The sequence below is a fragment of the Candoia aspera genome, chromosome 5, assembly GCF_035149785.1.
Source record: "Candoia aspera isolate rCanAsp1 chromosome 5, rCanAsp1.hap2, whole genome shotgun sequence".
Taxonomy (NCBI): domain Eukaryota; kingdom Metazoa; phylum Chordata; class Lepidosauria; order Squamata; family Boidae; genus Candoia; species Candoia aspera.
Window position 1 is genome coordinate 104,068,701 of NC_086157.1, and position 24,010 is coordinate 104,092,710.

Consider the following 24,010-nt stretch of genomic DNA (forward strand, 5'->3'; position numbering starts at 1 on the left):
TGTTTCTTCCAGAGATTTTAACTCCAGCCTTGGATTCCTCAAGACCAGCTTGTCGCATGATGTGTTCTGCATACAAGTTGAATAGGTAGGGTGAGAGTATACAGCCCTGCCGTACTCCTTTCCCAATCTTAAACCAGTCCGTTGTTCCGTGGTCTGTTCTTACTGTTGCTACTTGGTTGTTATACAGATTCTTCAGGAGGCATACAAGATGACTTGGTATCCCCATACCACTAAGAACCTGCCACAATTTGTTATGGTCCACACAGTCAAAGGCTTTAGAATAGTCAATAAAACAGAAATAGACGTTTTTCTGAAACTCCCTGGCTTTTTCCATTATCCAGCGGATATTGGCAATTTGGTCTCTAGTTCCTCTGCCTTTTCTAAACCCAGCCTGTACATCTGGCAATTCTCGCTCCATGAACTGCTGAAGTCTACCTTGCAGGATCTTGAGCATTACCTTACTGGCATGTGAAATGAGTGCCACTGTTCGATAGTTTGAACATTCTTTAGTGTTTCCCTTTTTTGGTATGGGGATATAAGTTGATTTTTTCCAATCTGATGGCCATTCTTGTGTTTTCCAAATTTGCTGGCATATAGCATGCATTACCTTGACAGCATCATCTTGCAAGATTTTCAACAGTTCAGCTGGGATGCCGTCGTCTCCTGCTGCCTTGTTATTAGCAATGCTTCTTAAGGCCCACTCAACCTCACTCTTCAGGATGTCTGGCTCTAGCTCACTGACCACACCGTCAAAGCTATCCCCGATATTGTTATCCTTCCTATACAGGTCTTCTGTATATTCTTGCCACCTTTTCTTGATCTCTTCTTCTTCTGTTAGGTCCTTGCCATCTTTGTTTTTGATCATACCCATTTTTGCCTGGAATTTACCTCCAATGTTTCTAATTTTCTGGAAGAGGTCTCTTGTCCTTCCTATTCTATTGTCTTCTTCCACTTCCGCGCATTGCTTGTTTAAAAATAATTCCTTATCTCTTCTGGCTAACCTCTGGAATTTTGCATTTAATTGGGCATATCTCCCCCTATCGCTGTTGCCTTTTGCTTTCCTTCTTTCTTGGGCTACTTCTAGTGTCTCAGCAGACAGCCATTTTGCCTTCTTGGTTTTCTCTTTCTTTGGGATGTATTTTGTTGCCGCCTCCTGAACAATGTTGCGAACTTCTGTCCAGAGTTCTTCCGGGACCCTGTCTACTAAGTCCAGTCCCTTAAATCTATTCTTCACCTCCACTGCATATTCCTTAGGAATATTAGTGAGCTCATATCTAGCTGATCTGTGGGTCTTCCCTAATCTCTTTAGTCTGATCCTACATTGTGCAAGAAGAAATTCGTGATCTGAACTACAGCCAGCTCCAGGTCTTGTTTTTACCGACTCTATTGATGTCCGCCACCTTTGGCTGCAACAGATGTAGTCAATCTGATTTCTGTGTTGTCCATCTGGTGAAGTCCATGTATAAAGCCGTCTCTTAGGTTGTCAGAAGAGAGAGTTTGTTATGCAGAGTGAATTGTCTTGGCAAAATTCTATCAGCCTATGTCCTGCTTCATTTTGTTCTCCCAGGCCATACTTACCTGTAATTCCAGGTGTCATTTGACTGCCCACCTTAGCATTCCAGTCTCCTGTGATGAAAATAACATCTTTTAGGCCTGTTGTCCAGTAGGTGCTGCAGATCCTCATAGAACTGCTCTACTTCAGCTTCTTCAGCATCTGTGGTTGGGGCGTATATTTGGATCACTGTGATGTTAGATGGCTTGCCCTGAATTCGAATTGAGATCATTCTGTCGTTTTTTGGGTTGTATCCAAGCTCTGCTTTAGCCACTGGGTGCATCCATCTCTTAATAGCTGTTACTTGCATACTGTAAGATACACCAACAAGAGTGCTGTCTGATGTGTATTTTAGAACGTGTTACAACAGTGTTTCTCAAACTTGACAACTTTAAGATGTGTGGACTTCAACTCCCAGAACTGAAGGGTCAGCTAGTTTGGCCCTTATTCTTTCATACTCACGTTGCCAAATGCAAAAGGCTATGGCAAGAAGCAGCAGCTAATTCTGGGAGTTGAAGTCCACACATCTTAAAGTTGCCAAGTTTGAGAAACACTGCAGCATGCCAACGTTAGGTTAGTTGTGCTGGTTTGTGTTTGCTTCCAGGACCAAAGTAACTGTGCTGTCAAGGGACCTGATCCCTCATTTTCTGCTAGTCCAGAATGTGTCTCCTGTTGGTAGAACTTTGGATCTTCTTCAGGGCTTTCTCCTTCTTTGTCCTCATGGGACTGACAAAATGCTATTGAGTGGCTGAACTGCACTGAATCTTGAACCCTGACTGAACTGGGAACTGTAAAAATCCAGTAGCTTTACTGAAAAATTAATCCTTTCTAATATGCAATTAATCCTTTCTTCTAATGTTCAAGCAAAAGCAAGAATACTCATAAACAAATGATTGGAACAGCAGTTTAAAAAACATAATCATGATCAGTCTGGTTAAAATTGCAGCCTGCAACATTGTGGGCACCCAATTTATGTTCTCAGCTTTCCCCCTTTGACCCTCCAAGCTAGATTCCACGCTCTGCCCCTCAAGTCACAGCGCCGAACCTTTTCTTACTTTAAGTCTGTTTATAACCTTGTAGTTAATCAGTGGGATATCCATTTTTGTCAGGACATTCCAGTATCTGGAATTAACGAAATGCAAAATCCCGAGAGGTGTTTTCAAAAGGCAGATAATAAAAAAACCAGTCAATAATCTTAAAACCAGCTCATGCCAGTTTCATGAAATTACATTCAGCAAAACCCAGATTGGTCTAGTAAACGCCCTTTTTTACGTTTTCTACTGAAAAGGCTAAGTTAAAGCATGTTTAACCTATTGAACCAGAGGAGGCATACGCACAATACCCTAAACAGCTTAGGACATAGGAAGGACAGAGATACCACTCCCGGAAAGGGGTTTGTTTAGTGGAATGCAAGATTAGGCCCTTCCCTGAAAATACTTAGACAGGTAAGAAAATCCTGCTTAGCTGTGCAGCATTTTTAAATAGAGGGTTGAAGGTTTGAACTTTTTTTCTTACTATTTTAAGGTTCATTGATGTATTTTTTTAAAATACGTCTTTTAGCTTTCTTTTTCATTTTTAATTGTCTTGGCAGCCCTTGCAGGGTTGAAAAAAAAATTAAAATACATCGCTAAATAATCAAGATCTAAAGTGCATACTGAACACTAAGACTCATTTGATGGGTCAGCTAGTTTGGCCCTTATTCTTTCATACTCGCCAAATGCAAAAGGCTACAGCAAGAAGCAGCAGCTAAGTAGGAAATGTCTTTAGTGCCACTTTCCTACGGAACAATTTTCCACTGCAAAAATTCTCCTTGCCTCTTCAGGATTGTTCAGCAACTTGCATTCCTGGGCCAGGCATCGCTCAATGTCTGTCCTGACTTTTTAAAAGCTTTTTGCTTCTATCCTATTCTATTCCTGACATTGAATTTTAAATTTTGTTTCTGTAAAGCGCCCAGAGTCCCTCCTTTGTGGGGGAGATGGGAGGTAATAAAATTCGGCAAATAAATAAATAAATCCTCCGTCACATGACAGAAGTCATACAGAGGCCTGGCCCTGGGAACAAAACTGCAGACACTAAACTTTGTCTGTGGTGGTTCATTGCATGTCCCCACATAGCAGCATTTGTGGAACAACTTTCATCAGGAGCTCCAAAAACTCACGTTGAAAAGTGGCAAGGCTTCAGGTGGTGGCCATCTTGACTTTTTTGATACCTCCTGCAGACTCCCTTGATTGTGGCTAAATGCTCATAATGTGCATTTCGGGTGGAAGGCAAGAGAAGGGCAGCCATCTTTCTCCTGTTGCCTAGTAAATTTTTGTGACTCTGATCTGCATGAATTCCAAAGCAGAGCCCAAAATATAATTGCATGTTTGCAATATCTCTGCAACCCCACTTTCTAAACTTTTCGGATGGGTTACCATGATAGAATTGTGGGTGAAAATTTGCTGCTCAAATAACCGGAGATGAATCAGATTCCACAAAAACCTTCAAAATGATTTCCAAGAAGCAAACCTTTCGAAGGAGTTATAATCACAAGAATTGCTCCTAGTGATGTTCTCTCAGTCCCAGCAAATATGCTGGGTGAATTTGGTCCTAAGATTGTTAATGAGAATTGGCTCTTTTCAGATAAGTTTCAGGTTAATGTTTGACCGAGCTAATGGAACTAGGTCATATTAGAACTGTAAGATTCACAGTCCAGCGTTGAGGCATATTTATCCTGATGCACAGTTTCAAGGGATTTTTCAGTCAAAAGAAAAAGAATTGTGTTTTAAAAATATCCCCTGTGCTCAGAAATGAGAGATTCAGACCGGCTTAATCTTGCCTAGATATGATGACTATGATTATGGCGAAGTTAATCAGTTACTTGAACGGAACCTGAAGATTTACATTAAGACAGTGACCTGCTACCCAGAGAGAACAACCAAGCGCATGTACGACAGCTACTGGCGCCAGTTCAAGCACTCAGAAAAGGTGAGTCCCTCAATGCAAACACATCAGCACACGTTCTTTTTTGTGCATAACCCAGGAAAATGGCATTTCTGCAGAAGCAAATTGTCATATCCATATGCTGAACACACCCTTCCATTGCATTAATATTCTCCACAACCACCAAGAGTGAAACTTTGGGGTGGCCAGACCTTTCTACTCCAAAAGCTGTGGGTGGAACAGTCCGCCTTTTAAAAAACGGGGATTGGAAGGAAATTCTGTTTTAAGCCTGGGCAGATGACAAGGATTCTGTAACGTCTGGCTTTGGCAGTAACTCTGTAACGGTTTCTTCTCACATGCAGCGTTCCAGTTGATGCTGCAAGCAATAAGTGGTGAATTGGCACCCATGGACTAGTCCACTGATGTTATTTACTTGTAAAATTTATCTAAATGCCTGAAATCACCTGGATTTTAGGCAGCTTACAGAAAATAAATGTTTAAAAGAAGAGATCCAGAAAAAAATTAATTATGGCTAAAATACAAAATGAAAAATTATAAAGTTAAGAAGTGGTATCGTGATCATTCCCCAAAAGGCCTTCCGGAAGAGCCATGTTTCCACCCACTTCTGGAAGGCCGCGAGGGTGGGGCCCACGTGCACTTCAGGGTCCCAGAGGAGGGGGGCTGCTACAGACAGTGCTTACCACCAGATCTCCTGGTAGATGGGGACACTCAGCAGGTGCTCCCTCACTTTCTGGAGAAGATGTGTAGAAACTGTTGGGGAAAGGCGACCTCTAAGACACCGAGGCTCTGAGCCATGTAAGGCTTTATAAGTCACGACCAGCACCTTGAATTGCACATGGAAACCTACTGGTAGCCAATGCAGGTTGCACAGCAAAGGTATAAAACCGCATTATTTAAACCGATCAACTAAAGATGTAACGTGGCTGTACTGCTGCACTAAGCTCACATGCTGCTACATTCAGGACCTCCAGGTGGTCTTCAAGGGCAGCTCCATGTAGAGTGAGTTACAGTCTCATCCCTTTAAGCCTCATCATCCCACCTCTTGAAAGACCAAGGCACCTTTGAGAAAGGTCCTTAACACCATGCTTGTCTCTCCATGTATTACCAATCTGTTTAAATACTTCCTTAGGTCCACGTGAATCTTCTTCTCATGGAGGCTCGCATGCAGGCTGAACTGCTCTATGCCCTTCGTGCCATCACCCGTCACTTGACCTGATGGGCCAATGCCGTTGTGTGAACCAACTTCCAAACAAGACAAGCAGTAAAATGCTGCCTGTGGGGTGGCATCAAGCTATTGGATTCCGTAGTGTTGAAAGCTGAAGCTGTGTGCCTGGCAGCTGTCACCGTGCAATGATTTCTCGCTCTTCTCTGTCTGTCTATATATTTCTTGATGCTTAACTTTACTAGCGATAGCAAACATAACACTGTGGAACGCTGCTGCTGAAGTGGGTTCCCATCAAAGTATTGCTCGCCAGCCCTAACCCGGTTTGCTATCTCTGATACTTTGCTGTTTTTTCTTGCGCTCGGAATTAAAACTTTTAAAGTATGTCTTTTTGAGGTTCCAGCTGTCCCACCCAGTCTCTCCTGTAGACAGTATCCCACACGGGATTGTCTTTCTCTTCTCCCCCACACCTTCCTTTTAGCTCTTTCTGGGATATTCACATGCCATTTTCCTAAATACAGTATATGCTATGTTTTAAGCTGAATTGCTCAGCTCACTTATTCTTATGTAACTCCTAGAAATGTAGTTCTTCAGCCGTAGTTTGGAGGTCATGTGAAGTGAATGCAACTATTGTGTCTGCCTTTTTGAAGAATAATGTGAAAGCAGCTGCTGCAAAGCCTGCGGCACGCTACTGAGACACAACATTGGAACGCTTTTTTTTTCTGAATGCAGTGGTTCTTCCCATAACCATTTCAACTGTACAGGTCCAGGGATCGCCTTATTCTCTTTGGCCTGGGATTGTCTGCTTTTTGCCCCTCCAAGCGCGTGAGGTCCTTTGCAACCCAAGTCAGCAACTCGGTTAACTTGGCATATGGGAATTTTTTACCAAGTCACTTTATAACGTTTTAAAGCGTTTAACTGGTTCTTAGATCAGGCAGCCGTGCAGGGTATGCAAGTGCAACACACGCTGCCTGACCAAAAGGAAAAAAAACTATGCACAAGTATGGGGTTGTTGTTGTTGTTTTTCAAATGGGAAAGTTTGGGCTTGTGCTAAAGCACACCACTGGCGAGTTGAGACCAGCCCTGTTTCTGCTCTTCAGCTTCTCCAAACCTTGTGCATCTGAAGCACGGATTCTCTGTGGCTGCTTCCCTGAACGTTTTATGTGATGCTGCCTACTGTTGGGTCCATCTTGCCCAGCATCACTGGGTTCTGGTTGGCAGTTGTTCCATTAGAATCTCAGGTAGGCATCTTTAGGGTTGTAACGTGAGATCCCTTGTAACGTGAGATCCTTTCACTAGAGATGCCAAGGACCCCTTCTACAAGCAAAGGAAGTGCTTTCCCATGAAGTTACAGCTTTTTCCACTGCTGTTTCTTTAAAAAAATACTACTATATAAGAGTAATTACAATGGTGTTCAATTCAAGCTTTAGAAATTTGATTCCTGTTGTATTTCCCTGAGTGGTAGTGTCAGAGCAGGGTTTTTTATATATATATTTTAAAGCTATGAATCATGTTTCTGTGTGTTGTCATGAGTGAACAAAGGAAGTGCAATATTTGAGCAGAAAGGCAAGTTTTCCCCAAACTTCCTGCTGAACAGTCCTGTTCAGGATGGCTGGAGAACAGCTGTTTGTTCCTTCCCAAACCTTGTTATGACCCTTGGCTTGCTTGCCTTGAACGATCAGCTACTCTTACATTGCCAAAGCATCTATTAAGTAAAACTGGGGTGGAGCACGGATCCCCCGTACACTTCTGTGGAGCCTCAGTTCCTTCCAATGGAGACAACAGTGTGAGTTCTAGGGAAGTGAATGGCAAATGTGCCACAATCACTTTGAGTAGGTGGTTCCCATTGGCAGCTGGCCTTTTTGAAGAAAAGATGTGAATTGCCAAAAAAAAAAAAAAGATCCTGTCTCTGTGGTGCTTGAGCACACTCTTACAGTTTTAGAGCACAAGATACCAGTGTTTTTATAGCTTTAAGTGTGTTGTGTTGAATTTCAGCAAAGTGCCTGAATACTGACCCACTGAGACAGTGACTTTTCAGTTAGGGGCTCATTCCAGGGAACGTTAGTCATAGCTAAGTCCCACTGAAATCTAAGCTGCTTTGGCCCAACTGTGACTGGCTTGTCAAAGTCGACAACTTGCCCACTGCCTTTGAGCAGACTTAATCTACCAATAAATCTAAGCACTGACCAAGATTTTGGCAACAAGATTCAGTTGTGACTAACTTCTGCTGGACTTGTTTTGGTGTAGACTCCTCCCTCACCCACCCACCTACCCCTTTCCTGGCTTAAGACTGACTTCAGTTTGTTTTTCTGTGCTTTGGAAATGAACGAAGTGGGTTTTCTTTCATTCTAAACGAGCAGTAGGAAGCAATATAGAATCATTTTTTAAAAAGTGAAAGATTTTCATAATGGTTTGTTTTATAAGAGTGATTTTGAAAGTCTTTCCATGTTAAAAAAAAATACAAAAATAACCAGACCAGGGTTATTTTGTTGAACTTTGAAAAACTTAATTCTTTCCCCTTCTATTGCTGTTGTGTTAGGATGTTGTTCTTCCACCCCTCTCCCCCTTTTCAGATGTTGAAATGATTGTTCACTTTCCTATACAGAGTTTTCTTCTGTATGTCGAACTGTAAGCTATTTGTGATATCAACGTCCTCTGGGGATACATTTACACTACAGGTTTCTATCAGCTGCATCAACTGCACTGTTGTGGCTTCTCTTAAAGAAATCTAGAAATTCTAATTTGAGAGCATTTAGAGTTCTCTGTAAAACTAATTTTAAAAAAAAATCTAGTGCTTCCCCCATCCCCATCCACCCTAAGCATTATCTCCCTCTTGGTGGTACACTTTCTGCAGTTCTGCCCTTAGGAAGGAATTCGGTTGAATGGAGACAGCTGTTAAATTAGACATGCACTGTGGCAAGAGGGGGGACCATTCTGTGGGGGAGGCACCGACCACATACCAACCTAAGCTAAGTTGGCTGCTGCTTGACAAACTTTTCCAGTCCTCCCTCCTTGCAGGTGCAGATGGCACAGGAATTTCATATTCAAGGAGAGAAGTCAGCTGGTTGTTTTGCTGTGGTAAAAGTCGGGCCCGTGTTCTTCTCTCAGCGTAGGATTGCTGTGTCCAGAATCACACTGAACCAGTGGAAGAGTTGAGCACACTTGCAGGAGTCAGTGGCATTTTTAGTTTTGAGTGGGGTCTGGCTTTGAACTAGAGCCATGATGGAGATGGAGAAGAAGCTGGTGAGGTCTGGTCTCCAGCCACAGAGCAGCAGAGTAACTGCTGGAGACCAAAGGGAGGCAGAAGAGGGGACTGATGCCTTTTCCTGCATCTCTCTCTTCTGTGCTCTGTATCCTCAGTCAAATTCTCTCCTCTTTGTCGCTAGACAAGAAGGGACATCGGGAGGAACAGCAAGTGGTGGAAGGTTGAGGCATCCTTTGTCCTACTACTCTACAGATAATCTGGTCTGTCTTAACAGGAATGGTTACATATGTGATCTGGTTCGTGTTTTGGATTATAAGAGCTTTAATTTTTCTTTCAGGGGCAGGTGGGATTTTTTTCTTTTTAATAGAAGCTGGTGTTCTAAATGCAGAAGCAGTAACATCTTTCCTTGTAAAAGTTTCCTTTTATTACAACGGAAGAGTAATCTCGCCAAGAGGTAAATACTGTAGGCTTTACATTTCTAAGACTGTTTACTTTTTCTTTCCTTGGTGAAATATCTAACTTCTGGATTCATTAGTGGAAGCAAAGACTTGATTTCACTTGGTGCATTTGGCGTTCGAGGTTGGAGCCTACTCTTTGAGAATTAGGGTTTTTCCTTAGAAATACGATGTCAAGCCTAAATGTTACAAAACGTTTTCAAGGTCGTAAGTTAAGACTTGTATGACTCGGTCAAGTAGAGTGGTTAGATTTATATACTTAAATAAGTTGGAGTTATGTCTGTTTTTACATGCTGAATGTTCAGAATAGACATCCATTTTTACTTTTTTTTTAATCTGATTTATCGCTTAAGCTCACACATGTGCCAAACTGTAAATATGCGGAAAAAAGGGGGGGGGAGCACATGTGAAAGAATCAACTTTTATGCATTAAAATGTAATACAATTGTTTGTTGCATAGGCAGTTTTCTGTTTTGCTTCTGTTACTGTGGCTTTAGTCGTCAGCAGCTGGTGGCCCAAGGACCAATATCTGTCCCATTATCAGCCAAGGGGAAGGGCAAGTCAGACTGTCACTAGCAACATCACTCTGGAGAGGAGGGTTGGGGAACCTATGGCCCTCCAGATGTTTATGGACTACAGTTTGCAGCATTGTGCACGGCTGGCCATGTAGCTGGAGTTAGAAGTAGCATCTGAACAACATCTGGAGATTCAGACGTTTTCCTCCCTTGTTGTAGATCTGGGCAGTACAGTAACCTTCCCCAAATGTGGGGAGGGGAGAAGTTGGGGCTTTGGCTCTAGATAGGACATAACGAGGCCCTTAAGCATTTGCTCATTTGTTCTGCTGCACTCTTTGGGCAAGATCTAAATTGGGCTACTTCAGAATTTCTCCCCCCCACCTCAGTTTTTATAAGCTATACTGAGTTTATTTGGGGAGGGGGAGAGGTAGGTTCACAATTGCAGTTGGCCAAGAAAGAATATTTGAGAAAGAGGAAAGAATTATAACTTGAATTTTTAATTCCCAGGCATAGGAAATGCTTATATGTGGCAAAACCCAGGTACTAATCCCGGGCAAGAGTTGAGACAAAATGGAATGCAAACTCAGCTGCACAAAAGACCTCTTCAGGCTTACTTGGAAGTAACTTCCCCTGCCTAAGCAGGCATAGGACTGCAGCCCAGATCCAGTTGTGATTTTGAGGACAGGGATGGTGGTGGAAGGGTGCTTGTTTTTTTCCAGCATCTGTTTTATTCTTGTTCTCTAGTGAGATTACTATCTGGGGAGCTGTGATGAAAATTATCTGTACAGGAAACAGGATATATTCATAGGCTAAAAGGAAGCAGCTAACCTCTGCATTATGAGAACCCAGATTCTGCAACTGAAACAAGATGTTCTAATTCCATACCTACATTAAATAATGGGCTTCATTGGACTGCTTTGATCTTGGGACAGCTGGTACATCACATCAGAGGAGATGCCAAGTTCCAAACTGAACTCTCTGGTGACCTGAATGTAGCCACGTAGATTTCCAGACCTCTTGCATATTTCTATTCCACAACTAGACTCAGCTTCCGCTTTGAAAGACTGGAGGACACTCCTGGTTGTTACTGGGCATCAGACCCACTCATTCCTCCTGCTGTCTAGGGAATTCTGGGAGTTGAAGTCCACACACCTTAAAGTTGCCAAGGTTGAAAAACACTGGTCTGTGGAGTGAGGCCATTTATAATCAAATAAGATCAAATAATAAATATTTCTTTAAACCAGCCAATCACAGTTGGAACACTTCCATTTGCAAGAATGAACAAATTTGCTTTGCAGTGCCATTTGGTTTTTCAAGTTTTTTTGTAGAATGGAGGGGGGGTCATTTTAATGTAGTGGCTTATATATGCTTTTTTTTTCCCTACATACATAAAGAGGCTAGTAGGACTGCTTTTAAAAAGCATAAATGCAGGAGAGATTTAGATGGATATGACTTTTGATTCAAGATCTTTTTTTCAAGGACACAGAAATTTTTAGACTTATCCTTTGAGCTGAAAAGGGGAATCCCAGGAATTCTTTGCTATCTGTGAACACCAAACAAATTCAAAGCAAAGTTGCTCATGAGCTTTTCTGAAGTGCTGTTGCTCAGGTGTCCTTTGATCATAAAAGGTGCAGCCTGCTTTCAAAGTGCACACATTATGGCAAGGAATTACCAGGTTTGTCCCTGCAAGGATTTTGCACAGAACTGCACACAGATCTTCCACCTTGCCAGATCAGTGGTGCATATATTTCCCTCTTGAGAAGATGTCACAAATGCCAGAGATTTTTCTGACCAGGCAGAGAAATCTGTATGTAGAAGCAGTTCCTTTTTGGGCAGAAGCTGCATAATTCTTAGTCTAGGTAAAAATCTCTTCTCTCTGAGGTTTTTTTTTTTAACCTGCTTTCTGTACATGCATGCTCTAGGATGCTTTGAAATTACAGTGATCAGCTCTTTGGGGAAATGCTGACTGGGGATGATGGTAGTTGAAGTCCAACATGTCCAGAAGGATACCAGGTGAAGAAAGGTTGACTCAACCTCTGGCAGTGTGTACTGTCTCATGGTGCGCCAGGGCAGCATAGAACAAAAAAGGTGGTCAGATCTAGATTGCCTTTGCAATTTGTGCACTTCCCTGTCCAGTTTAACAGCCTCCAAATGAAGCTGCCCATTCCCCCAAGGGAGAAAGCAAGGGGTCACGTTTTGAGGCTAAGGGTTGCTCAAAATATCTCCCGTTGACATTAAGATTTTAACCAGGGAACACCCAAAGCTTAGATTCCTATAAAACAGAACTTCAAAAATAGAACTGCGTTTTATTTGTTTGTGGACTGATTGGAACCATGGAGAGCAACATATGATTCTATATATAACCAATGTCCACTGGTTGACCTCCTGCACCGTTCAGTTAGGAAGCCCAAAGAGCTTTCCTAGCAATTTCTCCCCCTTCTTTCAAGTTCACCATTTATGATTTCTGAACAAGTAGCCTGAATATAGCATTTGGAATGGCGCACTCTTCTAGACCTGACTTGTATCAGGTTGTGATTAGGTGAAGACCTGGGACAACTGGTCAGCCATACAAAGGGAGGGAGGGCCACCCAAACACTTTATTTCTCCCATCCCAACCTCTCCCCCAGTAGCCCTGCCAAATCCTTTCACATCAAGATGAAGGTAGGTATTTCTTTCCAATTTAATTTAAAAGGCAAACAATTGAGTTCACAAAAGGATAGGAATGATCAGGAGGGATCCTTCAGAAAGTCCTTTTGCTTCTCAGCACCACATCCCCCAATGGCCTTACTACAATCCCAGTGGATGTGGACCCAGTTAAAATACGTACCAAAAATTTCTCAAACAGGCCATCAGAATCGTGTTTAATCTGGACTTTCTGAGGCTTACGCTCTCCAGATGTAGTGAGACCACAACTCCCAGCATGTCTAGAGAATGGCATCTTAGCACATCTGGAGAGTGGAAGGCTGGTGTAGTCCTTGAAGTTATCTGGGACAAAAAGAAATGGTGTCTGAATGTATGCAGAGTGGCCCAATGAACTAGCTCTGAGATTGTAGTCCAGTATGTAGCATGTATAAACATCTAGTTGCACTTAGTGATTACTCCCAAAAAAATTGTCATCACTTTTTTCCTCCTGTTAAATGTAGTGTATTTCTAGAAGCTGTGATAGGCCTTTATGGTCCTTGACTTCGTTACTGTAACTTTTTTTTTCTTCACAATTTGTGAAATATAGAGCTGCAGCCAGAAGTGAGGTGGGATTATGTCCACCTTCAGTTGTGTACTGTGTTATGGCTGTACGTAGACTAAGCTTATGTTATTTAGAATTTCCACAGCTGTATTACGTGTGTGTCTATGGGTTGTGTTTGTGTGTGTTTTGGTCTGTGGGGAGAGAATGAAGATGTGTCTATGGGTTTAAGCTTTTTAGGGTTTGGTGTTTCTTATTTTGTTTTTGATAAGTGACTCGGTAACCATAACCATTTAAAACTGCCCTTTCCTGTTAATTTGAGATCATGTCTTTAGTATGGGTAGCATGAACTTATGTGTATGGGAGAGACAAATTTATTCACACCACTCTAAACATGTGGGAATGGTTGGTTAGCAGTATAAGGATCCAGTTAGAGAATTTAAGTAGCATTATCTCTTCATCCTTGCTCAAAAATGTTTAGGGAAAATGCAGGTCAGCATGAATTGATATCTCAGCTTCTGCTAGCATTTAAGAGAAACCACAGTACTGGGTGGAAAATGTCCAAGCGTGAACACCATAGGAAAGTGGTCCATTTCCCTTTTCATCCACTGTCCAAAGTTTATCCCTCGGAAGGAGAAGATTTGTTTGTGGGAAGAGCAACACCTCTATGTATTTTCAGTTTTTCCTGTAGCCAGCAGTAAGGAAGCGGACAAAAATCAAAATACATCTTTGATTGAATACAAGAATATAAACAGATGCTCCAATAGTGGATCATCTGAGTGGGCCATATTTGGCCCATCAGTTGCTTGTAACTGACCAACAGGCTTTTCCACCACATAGTTTAATGCCAGTAAAGAGAGAGAGAATGGGAGGAATGGATTTTTTTTGTGTTCATATAGTCTTGGAAAACTTTTATTCTGTTACCTCAGGACATGTTTGAAGTTATTCCAGAGCAACACACAGTTGACTGAGGTGTCCCTTTCCTACACTCCAAAATATAAATATTTTATCACAGGAATAACTTAAGCATTTGTGGGCTTTTGATTACCCTTAACAACACCAGCAAAATAAAACTAGCAACACACACCCGTTCTTTTTGAAAATGTGCAGATTTAAGACCTAACCAAGACTTTAGCTTAAGTTTTCTAACCAATATGGATATTGGACAAGCCAATCCTACTGGATCTATCTGTGTGACTCACTTTTTTTTCTGTCTTTTTTGGTTTAAGCTTTTAGTTACTCATCTTGAATTGTATTGGAGCAGATCCAGAAAAAAAAACATTTAGTGAGCTGAAACAAACGTATTTTTCAATAAAGTAATATGTGTGTGCATATTAATCTGTTAACAGCAATTCATAAAATCTGCACTTTTTATGAGGTTTTCAAAAAAAAAATCTATTTATAGGTACGGAACAGTGGGGTTTGTTTAAACTGTATAGCATTTATACTTGCTGAAATCTCTTTCATTGTTATCAGCAGGAATTTTACTGGTTCAATAAAACTGGCAAAAAAAACCCCACCTCCTGTCCTGTTTGTTCTTTTCAATTCAGTGAATGTCATAATCTGCTTTTATCATGTATTTTACCTGAAGGGCAAAGGTATCCAGTGATGATGAAAGCTGCAATGGGGAGTAGGGGGTTCAGGACAGGCAAAAAGAATTACTACATCAGCTAGTATCAGGTTGAACCACTGTTTATTAAATTAAATCTCATTGGCTGGCTTTACAGAATATCCTCAGCCTCTAACAAGCAAACTGCTTTATAGTTTAACACAGTCTTTCTCAACCTCAGCAAGTTTAAGATGGGTGGACCTCAACTCCCAGAATTCCCCAGCCAGCATGCTTCAATTCTGGGAGTTGAAGTCCACCCATCTTGCTGAGGTTGAGAAACACTGGTTTAGCAGGATGTGGTCCATCATTCTAAGATTATTGGTAGTCATTTATCACAATGGTGGCCTACTACTTGTAAGATCAGAGGAAGCATGCATCTGAATATTAATTGCTGGGAACCGACATCAGAGAAGGTGCTTCTTGCGGGCTTCCCAGGGAGACCTGTTGGCCACTTTTGAGAAACAGTATCGTACTCAAGAGACCTTTGGCCTGACCCAGCAGGGTTTTTTGCTAATTTCTGATTCACAGAGCCTAACGTTTCTTCTCCAAGCAAGAATGAATGCTATGCCTTTGGTAACATCCAAGCATTCCCCAACACTTGTGAATCAGAAGCACAGTGTCTCTCACAATGGAGATACAGTCTGTCGGCCTTAACTTGGCCTAAGTTGAAAAAACATCCCAGAAGATCTCAGTGGCAAACCATTGTTGCCCCAAGAACATACCCATCAGTTTGCAAAAGTTAGCAGCCACACATACTGCAGTCCAGAATTCATTAAATCGAAGGATGTGCTGCTATAGCTTTAAAAAAAAAATCTGTGCTACACACACTCCATTGATCATCAAATCATTTTGCATGATTCAACCGTCAGTTCCAAAGAACTAGCTGCAGCTATTGGGGGGTTTCTGTTTTGCTGCATATTTTTTGACTTTTTAAAATTAACGTGTTTGATAGGTGCGGCCAGCCCTTTGCATTGCAAGAGAAGGCATTTCAAATAGTAATCTGCCAGGTTTTAATTAACCATGATTAATTATAGCTGGATCCTGCCCTAAACCTTTTTTGGTTTGGTTTTTGTTTTTCCAAATTAACAGGCATATGCTGTTCCTCCTGTTAACACAAGAGGGCGGTGTCCAATTAGAAATGCTTGTTCCAAGCCTGGCAGCCCCTTTTCACACTTAACAAATGAAAGTTAGTTCTATAGGGCTGCAGTTCATGAAAGTTTGTATCTTTTAATAAAATGTATTACTCTGAAAAGGTACTGCCAGACTCCTAATTTTTGGTGACCATTGACTAACCCAACTCTCCTACAGTGTCAAGTTTTGTGTCCTTAATTCCTAATGCAGTGGTTCTTAAACTGGGGGTGATTTGGGCATTTTGTTGTTTATTTGTTCGGTCGCTTCTGACTCTTCGTGACTTCATGGAGCAGCCCACGCCAGAGCTTCCTGTCGGTCGTCAACACCCCCAGCTCCCCCAGGGACGAGTCCGTCACCTCTAGAATATCATCCATCCACCTGGCCCTTGGTCGGCCCCTCTTCCTTTTGCCTTCCACTCTCCCTAGCATCGGCATCTTCTCCAGGGTGTCCTGTCTTCTCATTATGTGGCCAAAGTACTTCAGTTTTGCCTTTAATATCATTCCCTCAAGTGAGCAGTCTGGCTTTATTTCCAGGAGGATGGACTGGTTTGATCTTGCAGTCCAAGGCACTCTCAGAATTTTCCTCCAACACCACAGTTCCAAATTTGGGCATATCCTGGGGGTAATGGAGGAATTTGTAATTGCTTGTTTGTGAGACAAAGAACCAGTTGGGGCTGCTGAGATGCTTGTGTAAAACAACAGTCTTGGGGGGGGGGGGGCTAATGACATTATTCAAGACTGGGAAAGGGGGTAATTGGTCAAAGAGTTTAAAAGCCACTGTCCTAATGGAATATTGTACAGAAGCTTCTTCCCAAAGCTAGACTGTTAACAGTGCAGGAGCTGGCAGTTCATAGTCTCCACAACTGATAGGCTGAAGACCAAGCCCAGCTGTTCACCTTGGCTGCACTAGCTAGAATGGAAAAACCAACATCTGGAGGCTTCCACCTTACATATTTCCCATTATGGATTGTCACACTGAGTGATGGCTTGAGTTATTATAGGTCTTCACGAACTTGATGTTTCTGACGTGCTAATTATTCATGGAGGAATAAGTCTACTAATGGCTATAAGAATTTAGGAGAACTTTCATGCTCTATCTTCCATAATTTAATCTCCAGGGCAAATATTAATGCTGTGTGTCTGATAGAAGAAGCTGGTCTTCTCTCTTGGGAACTAAGAGTTGTTCTATTTGAATGAATTTATTCTGCTAAAAAAAAAAAATTAGGATAAGAAACTTCCCACAAAAACAGAACTCCTTTCAGATTAGAGAAAGGCAAATGGGCAAAACCTCTTAGCCCTACCTTGATGTTTCTGCAGAATGAACACCGCACTAGCTGTTGCTGTGCTGTGACTCATTCTAGGGCTGTTTTAAGTGTGTGTGTTTGTGTGCATGCACGTGCACGTGCCTACAAGTCAGTGTTGACTGCTGGTGGCTGCCTGGACAAGTCCCTGTAGTTTTCTTGGCAAGATTTCAGAAGTAGTTTGCCATTGTCTCCTTCCTGGGGTTGAGACAAAGAGACTGGCCCAAGGTCACCCAACTAGCTTCATGCCTAAGGTGGGACTAGAACTCATGGTCTAGCCTGGTGCCTACACCAAACTGGCTCTATTATTCCCCTAAATAAGATGAGAAGTTAAAAACTGTCCTTCCCATTCTATGGAAGTTGCGTTAGCCCCTTGATCGTGTATCTGCCTTTTTCCCACCAGTTCCGCATCAGCGTCACTCTCATTTCTATCCTTGTTTGTGTATCAAACATCAACAAAACGTGGGTGTGCTGTGCCAGCAGAAACCTTTGTCCTGACATGCATTGGGCTGGAAAGGACTATGCCCGCAATGTCTCTAGAGCTAGCTAACAGCAAGCCCAAACTGAAGCACACAGAATATACCAGAGTGGGGAGAGGTTGATGGTCGCTCACACCAACCGCGATGCTGGCCAACCTCACAAAGCCAAAAGACTTCCTGCAAGCCAGTAGTTTGAGCATTCTTGTGCCACCTCCCTGGAAGGCTTTCTAAGTATCATGAGTTTTTGGGAAATAGTGGGTGAACAAGGGGTACCTACAGGGTGTGTCAAAAAAGCAGCCATGAGGGTGCAACCGAAGCACCATCCATTATTGCACATTTAAAAATGGGCGGAGCTTCCACTGCACCATCTGGGCCACCATCTTGACCTTTCTGACCACGCTCTACAGACATCCCTGGTGCGAGCGAAACCCGTGTCCCATCTGAACAAGTCCCGGCTCTTTCAGTAAAAAAGCAGAGACTGGAAAGGGAGAGGCCATAGACCTATTTGTCTTTACACGTAAGTTTGACGAATCCCATCCACACAAAGATGACATCTGGCTAACCCTGGCTGATTTCGAAAAGCTGTAGCACTTGGATGGGAGACTTACAAAGGAATCCTCAGGGGTGTAGGCTAGGCTGGGTAGTTGAAAAAAAATCCCAGGAACCAACTGTTGGTGTGCTGTTGCCAAGATCATTTGTTCATGTAGTCACTAGATACTGAGCCTACCCTGAGACTGCTTATGCCAGTGTTTCTCAACCTTGGCAGCTTGGAGATGTGTGGCTGGGGGATTCTGGGAGTTGAAGTCCACACATCTCCAAGCTGCCAAAGTTGAGAAACACTGACTTATGCAAACCAAATTAACTTCCTGGGGAGAATTAGGCTGGAAAACAAACCAAACATTAGAGAAAATGCTATTGCTCCTACCAAAACCAGCAATCCAGGGCAATTTTATGCCTTATTATGCTTCTTTTGCTTGTTTCAGCCCTAAGCAAGATAAGCATTGCAACCTTTAGCTGCTCCTCCCCTCTCCTGAGCTTAATCTTAACATGGTTTAAGAAAAACCTGTCTGGACTGAGATGTTTTGGCAATGGTTTGCAAGGGATCCAGTCTGGGCTGCCTCTGATTGGACAACTAACTTCCCTGCTGCAGTCCCCACCCACCTCTCTGTTCCAGGAAAGCAAATGCTCAGTTGCTTTCCTTTCTATGGGTGGATTTTACTGGACATATTGATCAAATGGAATGTCTATATACAAAGTGAATGCGTCAAAATGCATTTACATGCAGGCACACCAGTTTTAAAATTACATGTATTTGGCCAATTTTTATTTCAAAGTCTGCAGCAGCTTCCATTATAAGCCTCCCTCTCTGTGGTCTAGTGGTTACCAGCCAGGCTTGATCCGCAGACAAGGAAAACATCCCTGGTGTGAACTCAGCAGAACCTTTAAAATTATTTTCTTTCTTCACCCAAACTTTAGGAGCTGGGGATGAAACATTTCTACTTCAAGGGGCTGGAGAAATGGTAAGTTTGATAAATGGTAAGCCAGTTTGGTCTAGTGAGTTCTAGTCCCGCCTTAGGTATGAAAGCCGGCTGGGTGGCCTTGGGCCAGTCCCTCTCTCTCAGCCCAAGAGCCAATCAGGCATGGTATGAGAGTTCTGGTCCCTCCTTAGGCGTGAAAGCCAGCTGGGTGGCCTTGGGCCAGTCCCTCTCTCTCAGCCCAAGAGCCAATCAGGCGTGGTAGGAGAGTTCTAGTCCCACCTTAGGCACAAAGCCAGCTCAGTGACCTTGGGCCAGTCCTCTCTCAGCCCAAGAGCCAATCAGGCATGGTATGAGAGTTCTAGTCCCACCTTAGGCACAAAGCCAGCTCGGTGACCTTGGGCCAGTCCCTCTCTCTCAGCCCAAGAGCCAATCAGGCATAGTAGGAGAGTTCTAGTCCCACCTTAGGCATGAAAGCCAGCTGGGTGACCTTGGGTCAGTCGCTCTCTCTCAGCCCAAGAGCCAATCAGGCGTGGTAGGAGAGTTCTAGTCCCGCCTTAGGCACAAAGCTAGCTCGGTGACCTTGGGCCAGTCCCTCTCTCTCAGCCCAAGAGCCAATCAGGCGTGGCATGAGAGTTCTAGTCCCGCCTCAGGCACAAAGCCAGCTCGGTGACCTTGGGCCAGTCCCTCTCTCTCAGCCCAAGAGCCAATCAGGCGTGGTATGAGAGTTCTAGTCCCACCTCAGGCGTGAAAGCCGGCTCGGTGACCTTGGGCCAGTCCCTCTCTCTCAGCCCAAGAGCCAATCAGGCGTGGTATGAGAGTTCTAGTCCCGCCTTAGGCACGAAAGCCGGCTGGGTGACCTTGGGCCAGTCCCTCTCTCTCAGCCCAAGAGCCAATCAGGCGTGGTATGAGAGTTCTAGTCCCACCTCAGGCGTGAAAGCCGGCTGGGTGACCTTGGGCCAGTCCCTCCCTCTCAGCCCAACTCACCTCACAGGGTTGTTGTGGTGGGGAAAATAGGAGTAGGAAGGAGTATTAGGCATGTTCCCCGTCTTGAGTTATTTATAAAAATAATAAAGGCAGGATAAAAATAAAATTAATTGAAGAAATAAGTAAATGTTGCACCAGAGGACTTCTCTACAAAAAAGGGAAAGGTGTCTGTGTGTTGGGGGGGTCCCTGCTACCATTGACTACCTTTATACCCACAGACATGCACAAAAGGATAAGACTAAAATCAAACTGGTTGGCTCAAGATAATGTGCTCTTTTGTCAGGTTGCAATGATGCATGATTATTGTAATCTCTTTGATCGTTGTGAGCCGCCTGGGCAGCATACACATTTAATAGATGATGATGATGATGATGATGATGATGATGATGATGATGCACAGACATATAGCATTACATATGTCTTCAATTATTTTCATGTACACCTTTCAGGCCTAGCATCTCAATCTTCAGGGCTAGAAACTTAATTCAGAACAGTGCAGTTCTCTTAATTTTGAATGCTGTTAGTAGAAGTAACTATTTCGGAAACTTGTGGGCTAGTGCTTATCTGGGGTGGCCAAACTTGTGTTTATCCTACAGTAGCCAGACCTCAGGAGGGGCCTGAGAGCATCTTTTTTAGATGAACTAATTTTATTCATAAACTTTTGTGAACTGCAGTAGTCTGAAAAGGTGTTCCCAGGCTCCTCCTGATTGTGGGTTTTGGCAAAACGACGTATCAGTTCTACAATTTGCACGTGGGATGTCTCTCCCCCGCCCCCAAAGTGCATTAATTAAACTACAGATTCTTGCCAAACCAGAACACCAAGAAAGGTAGTTGACTGCTTGCTGCATTTCTAGAGGAGAAAATGTTGCCCCAGCTAGATTTTCACCACTTCAGCAGACGCCAGAAAGAGAGTGGTGCCACTTCAGGTCCCGTTCCCCAAAATGGACCAATGGTTGAAAACTGGTTCACCAAACCATTCAAATGATAACACAAGTAGCAGTGCTCTGTACGAAAATTCAGAAAGTGGACAATAACGAACAGTCTCAGTGCAACTCCCAATTGCGAGTTTGCATGAGTTGTGCAGGGTGGAACTGTATTCTCACTCCAGCATCCCAAAGAGCTGACTCCAAATGGGAATGATGATGGGAATCTCAACCCAGGATTTCACTGGGTTGGAGATTTACTTGCTCCTGGTACTCAAGGGCTGGATTTTTCTCCAGAAGAAAATTCCTGGCCAAGTTTAGGGCACGGGGTGCCTAAAATGACTCAAGTGGTAAACAAAAACTTAATTTTGGATTATACTGTTTCAGTAAACAGTTTAAAAGTCTGAAAAGGCCAGAAATGGAGGGGATGGGAATATCAATAATCATTACCTTAGTTGCCCCCCAAGGTGAACCCCCAAGCTCTTATAAGAGGAAAAAGCAGCAAGGAGGGGCGTTTAATTGAGTGGTCCTTGCATTTCCCAAACTTTTATTTAGTGATTCACAAGTGCATAAGACATGAGACACACTGCCTTGGGGAAATGCTGTTTATTTTCTTAATGGATGAATTTCTGTGTTGTTCTTCATCTAAAATGTCTTGTGACAGTTTAGAAACTTACATATTTTTAAAGATACCACTATAATGCAGAATAAAAATAGCAAGGGGGACTGCCAAAGATAGCAGAGCTCTAGAAATGGAATCTGCAAGAAAAGAGTTTGGTGTCTAGGCTCCTATTCCTGTCAGTCAAATCTTTCCCCAAGATACTCCACTCCACTTTCCCAGGATTGCTTCCATACATAAATATTCCTCCCTGCACACACTGCAAAATGGTTGGTAAACCCTCTGTTCATAAGTCACTAAGCAGGCTTAGCAATCCATTCGCTAGTTTTGCAGTATGTTTTCCTCCATGATCACACTCCTTGTCGGGGAAGCTGCTGCTGTTCTAGAAGTCTTCTGCAAATCCAGGGAATTGCACAGAGTTTGCATGATGAATCAGTTAATGCTTCCCTTTTTTGCATTGCTGGTGCTGTTTTGACTACATTACGATCCCCATTTCTGGAAATAAAGGCAATATGTTACTATATATGATGTCTTCGAAAGCCTGGCAAATACAAAAGGCCTTTCCTTTCTGCACAGAACATGCTGAATTTGGGCTTGGTGACCCTCCCTGGCAAGAACATCCTGAAGATTAAACATCTCAAAATAAAAATCCCTATTGTGGGTCCTGCCTCATCTCATCAGACCGAAGGGACTGAGAAAGACTTTCTATTTCTGTAGGAGAAAAGGGGTACCTTCAAGGCTAAGGTAAAGGTAAAGGTTTCCCCTGGCATTAAGTCCAGTCATGTCCGACTCTAGGGGGCAGTGCTCATCTCCGTTTCAAAGCCGAAGAGCCGGCGTTTGTCCGTAGACACTTCAGTCGTCATGTGGCCGGCATGACTAAAAGGAACGCCTTTACCTGCCCACCGAAGCGGTACCTATTAATCTACTCACATTGGCATGTTTTCGAACTACTAGGTTGGCAGGAGCCTTCAAGGCTACCATTCATGAATACCCATAAATTTCAATAAAACCTTGATTCTCTGAACCTCCATTCACTAGACTTCAAATGCAATTGTTAAAATGTTATTCCTAAATTATGGATCAAGTCCATCGTTTTTGAAGCAGCCTGGACAATTGACATAATTTACATTTATTTGTGGTAATTAACAGCATTGCATAATTATGTAACTGATATTTAATGCCATTCGCATTAGTCAATGCAGATTTAATGGGCATCTGGATTTAACAGACACACCTTCCATGCAATGGCCCATTAACTCAATGTCTTACTATAGTAAAATTTAGATAGAAATAGAATGCATAGTCAGAAAGAACTATAACCAGAGGCATTGCATGCCTGCATAGTCTCCTTTAGGGCTTCAACTTCCATCCTCTTTCACCACTGACATAATGTTGAGGCTGTTGGGAGCTTAACTGGAGGAACACAGGTTTTCATCTTTGTGGGCAACTTCAACCGTTTTCCATTGGTCACACAAGACAAAGTCCTAACCCAGTGCCTGGAGACTATGTGGATCTGGATGGCGAGGAGCAGCTCAAGCTTAATCCTGACAAGACTGAGCGGTTGTCTCTACTTGGGCACCCAAGATCTGGAGATGTTTTACCACTGACTTTCAATGTGGTTGCACTCCCGCATTCAAGACTTGTGCAGAACCTAAAGGTCCTCTTGCGCTCAACTCCTGCTTGAAGAGCAGGTGGCAGCTGTGGCCAAGAGGGCCTTTGCACAAGTACATCTAATGCACCAGTAGTGCCACTTCTGGTTCAGGAAAGCCTTCAGCCACTCATTCCTCTTGACTGGATTTCTGGATTTGTACTTTACATGGGGCTGCCCTTGAAGACCATCCAGAAGCTATAGTTGGACCATGACACTGCTGTTTTGTGAGCTGCATTGGTTACCAGTTGGCTTCCAGGTGCAATTCAAGTTACTGGTCATCACCTTTGAAGCTGTTCATGGCATACAGCCCAGCTGAGGATAACTTATTTCCAGTTGTCTGTGCCCATTCAGGATGGTCAAGCAGGGTGTGTGTGCTCTGGATTCAGTCAATTAAACAATGTCATATTGCCAGACCCAGGAAGCATACCTGCTTTGTTGTAGTACCTGCCACTTGGAATAATATTCCCCAAGATTTGTGTAACTCCCATCTTTATGTTGTGTGTGTATATGCCTTCAAGTCACTTCTGGTGACTGCCTGGACAAGTCCCTGCAGTTTTCTTGGCAAGATTTTGGAAGTGGTTTGCCATTGCCTCCTTCCTTGGGCTGAGAGAGAGGGACTGGCCCAAGGTCATCCAGTTGGCTTCATGGGACTAGAACTCACAGTCTCCCAGTTTCTAGCCTAGTGCCTTAACCACTATACCTCTCATGTCACTTAGGAAATTGTTAAAGAGCTGGTTGTTCTCCCATGTCTTGGAGATGGGGTGATTGTGGGCATGCATTATGGTCGCTTTCTTGTTGATGTTTTGTTCTTCTGGTTGGTTGG

At 43.1% G+C, this 24,010-nt stretch overlaps 1 protein-coding gene across 3 annotated transcripts in view; it reads left to right on the forward strand.

Moving 5' to 3' along the window:
• SESN3 (sestrin 3) overlaps window positions 1–14,099 on the forward strand; it is a 74,244-nt gene extending 60,145 nt beyond the window's left edge. For all 3 annotated transcript variants that reach the window (XM_063305882.1, XM_063305883.1, XM_063305884.1), the window contains exons 9-10: window positions 4,375–4,519; window positions 5,625–14,099. In XM_063305882.1, the coding sequence (XP_063161952.1) occupies window positions 4,375–4,519; window positions 5,625–5,711 (232 nt within the window). In that variant the 3' untranslated portion in view covers window positions 5,712–14,099. The remainder of the gene's footprint in view (window positions 1–4,374; window positions 4,520–5,624) is intronic.
• Window positions 14,100–24,010: the final 9,911 nt, after the last annotated feature.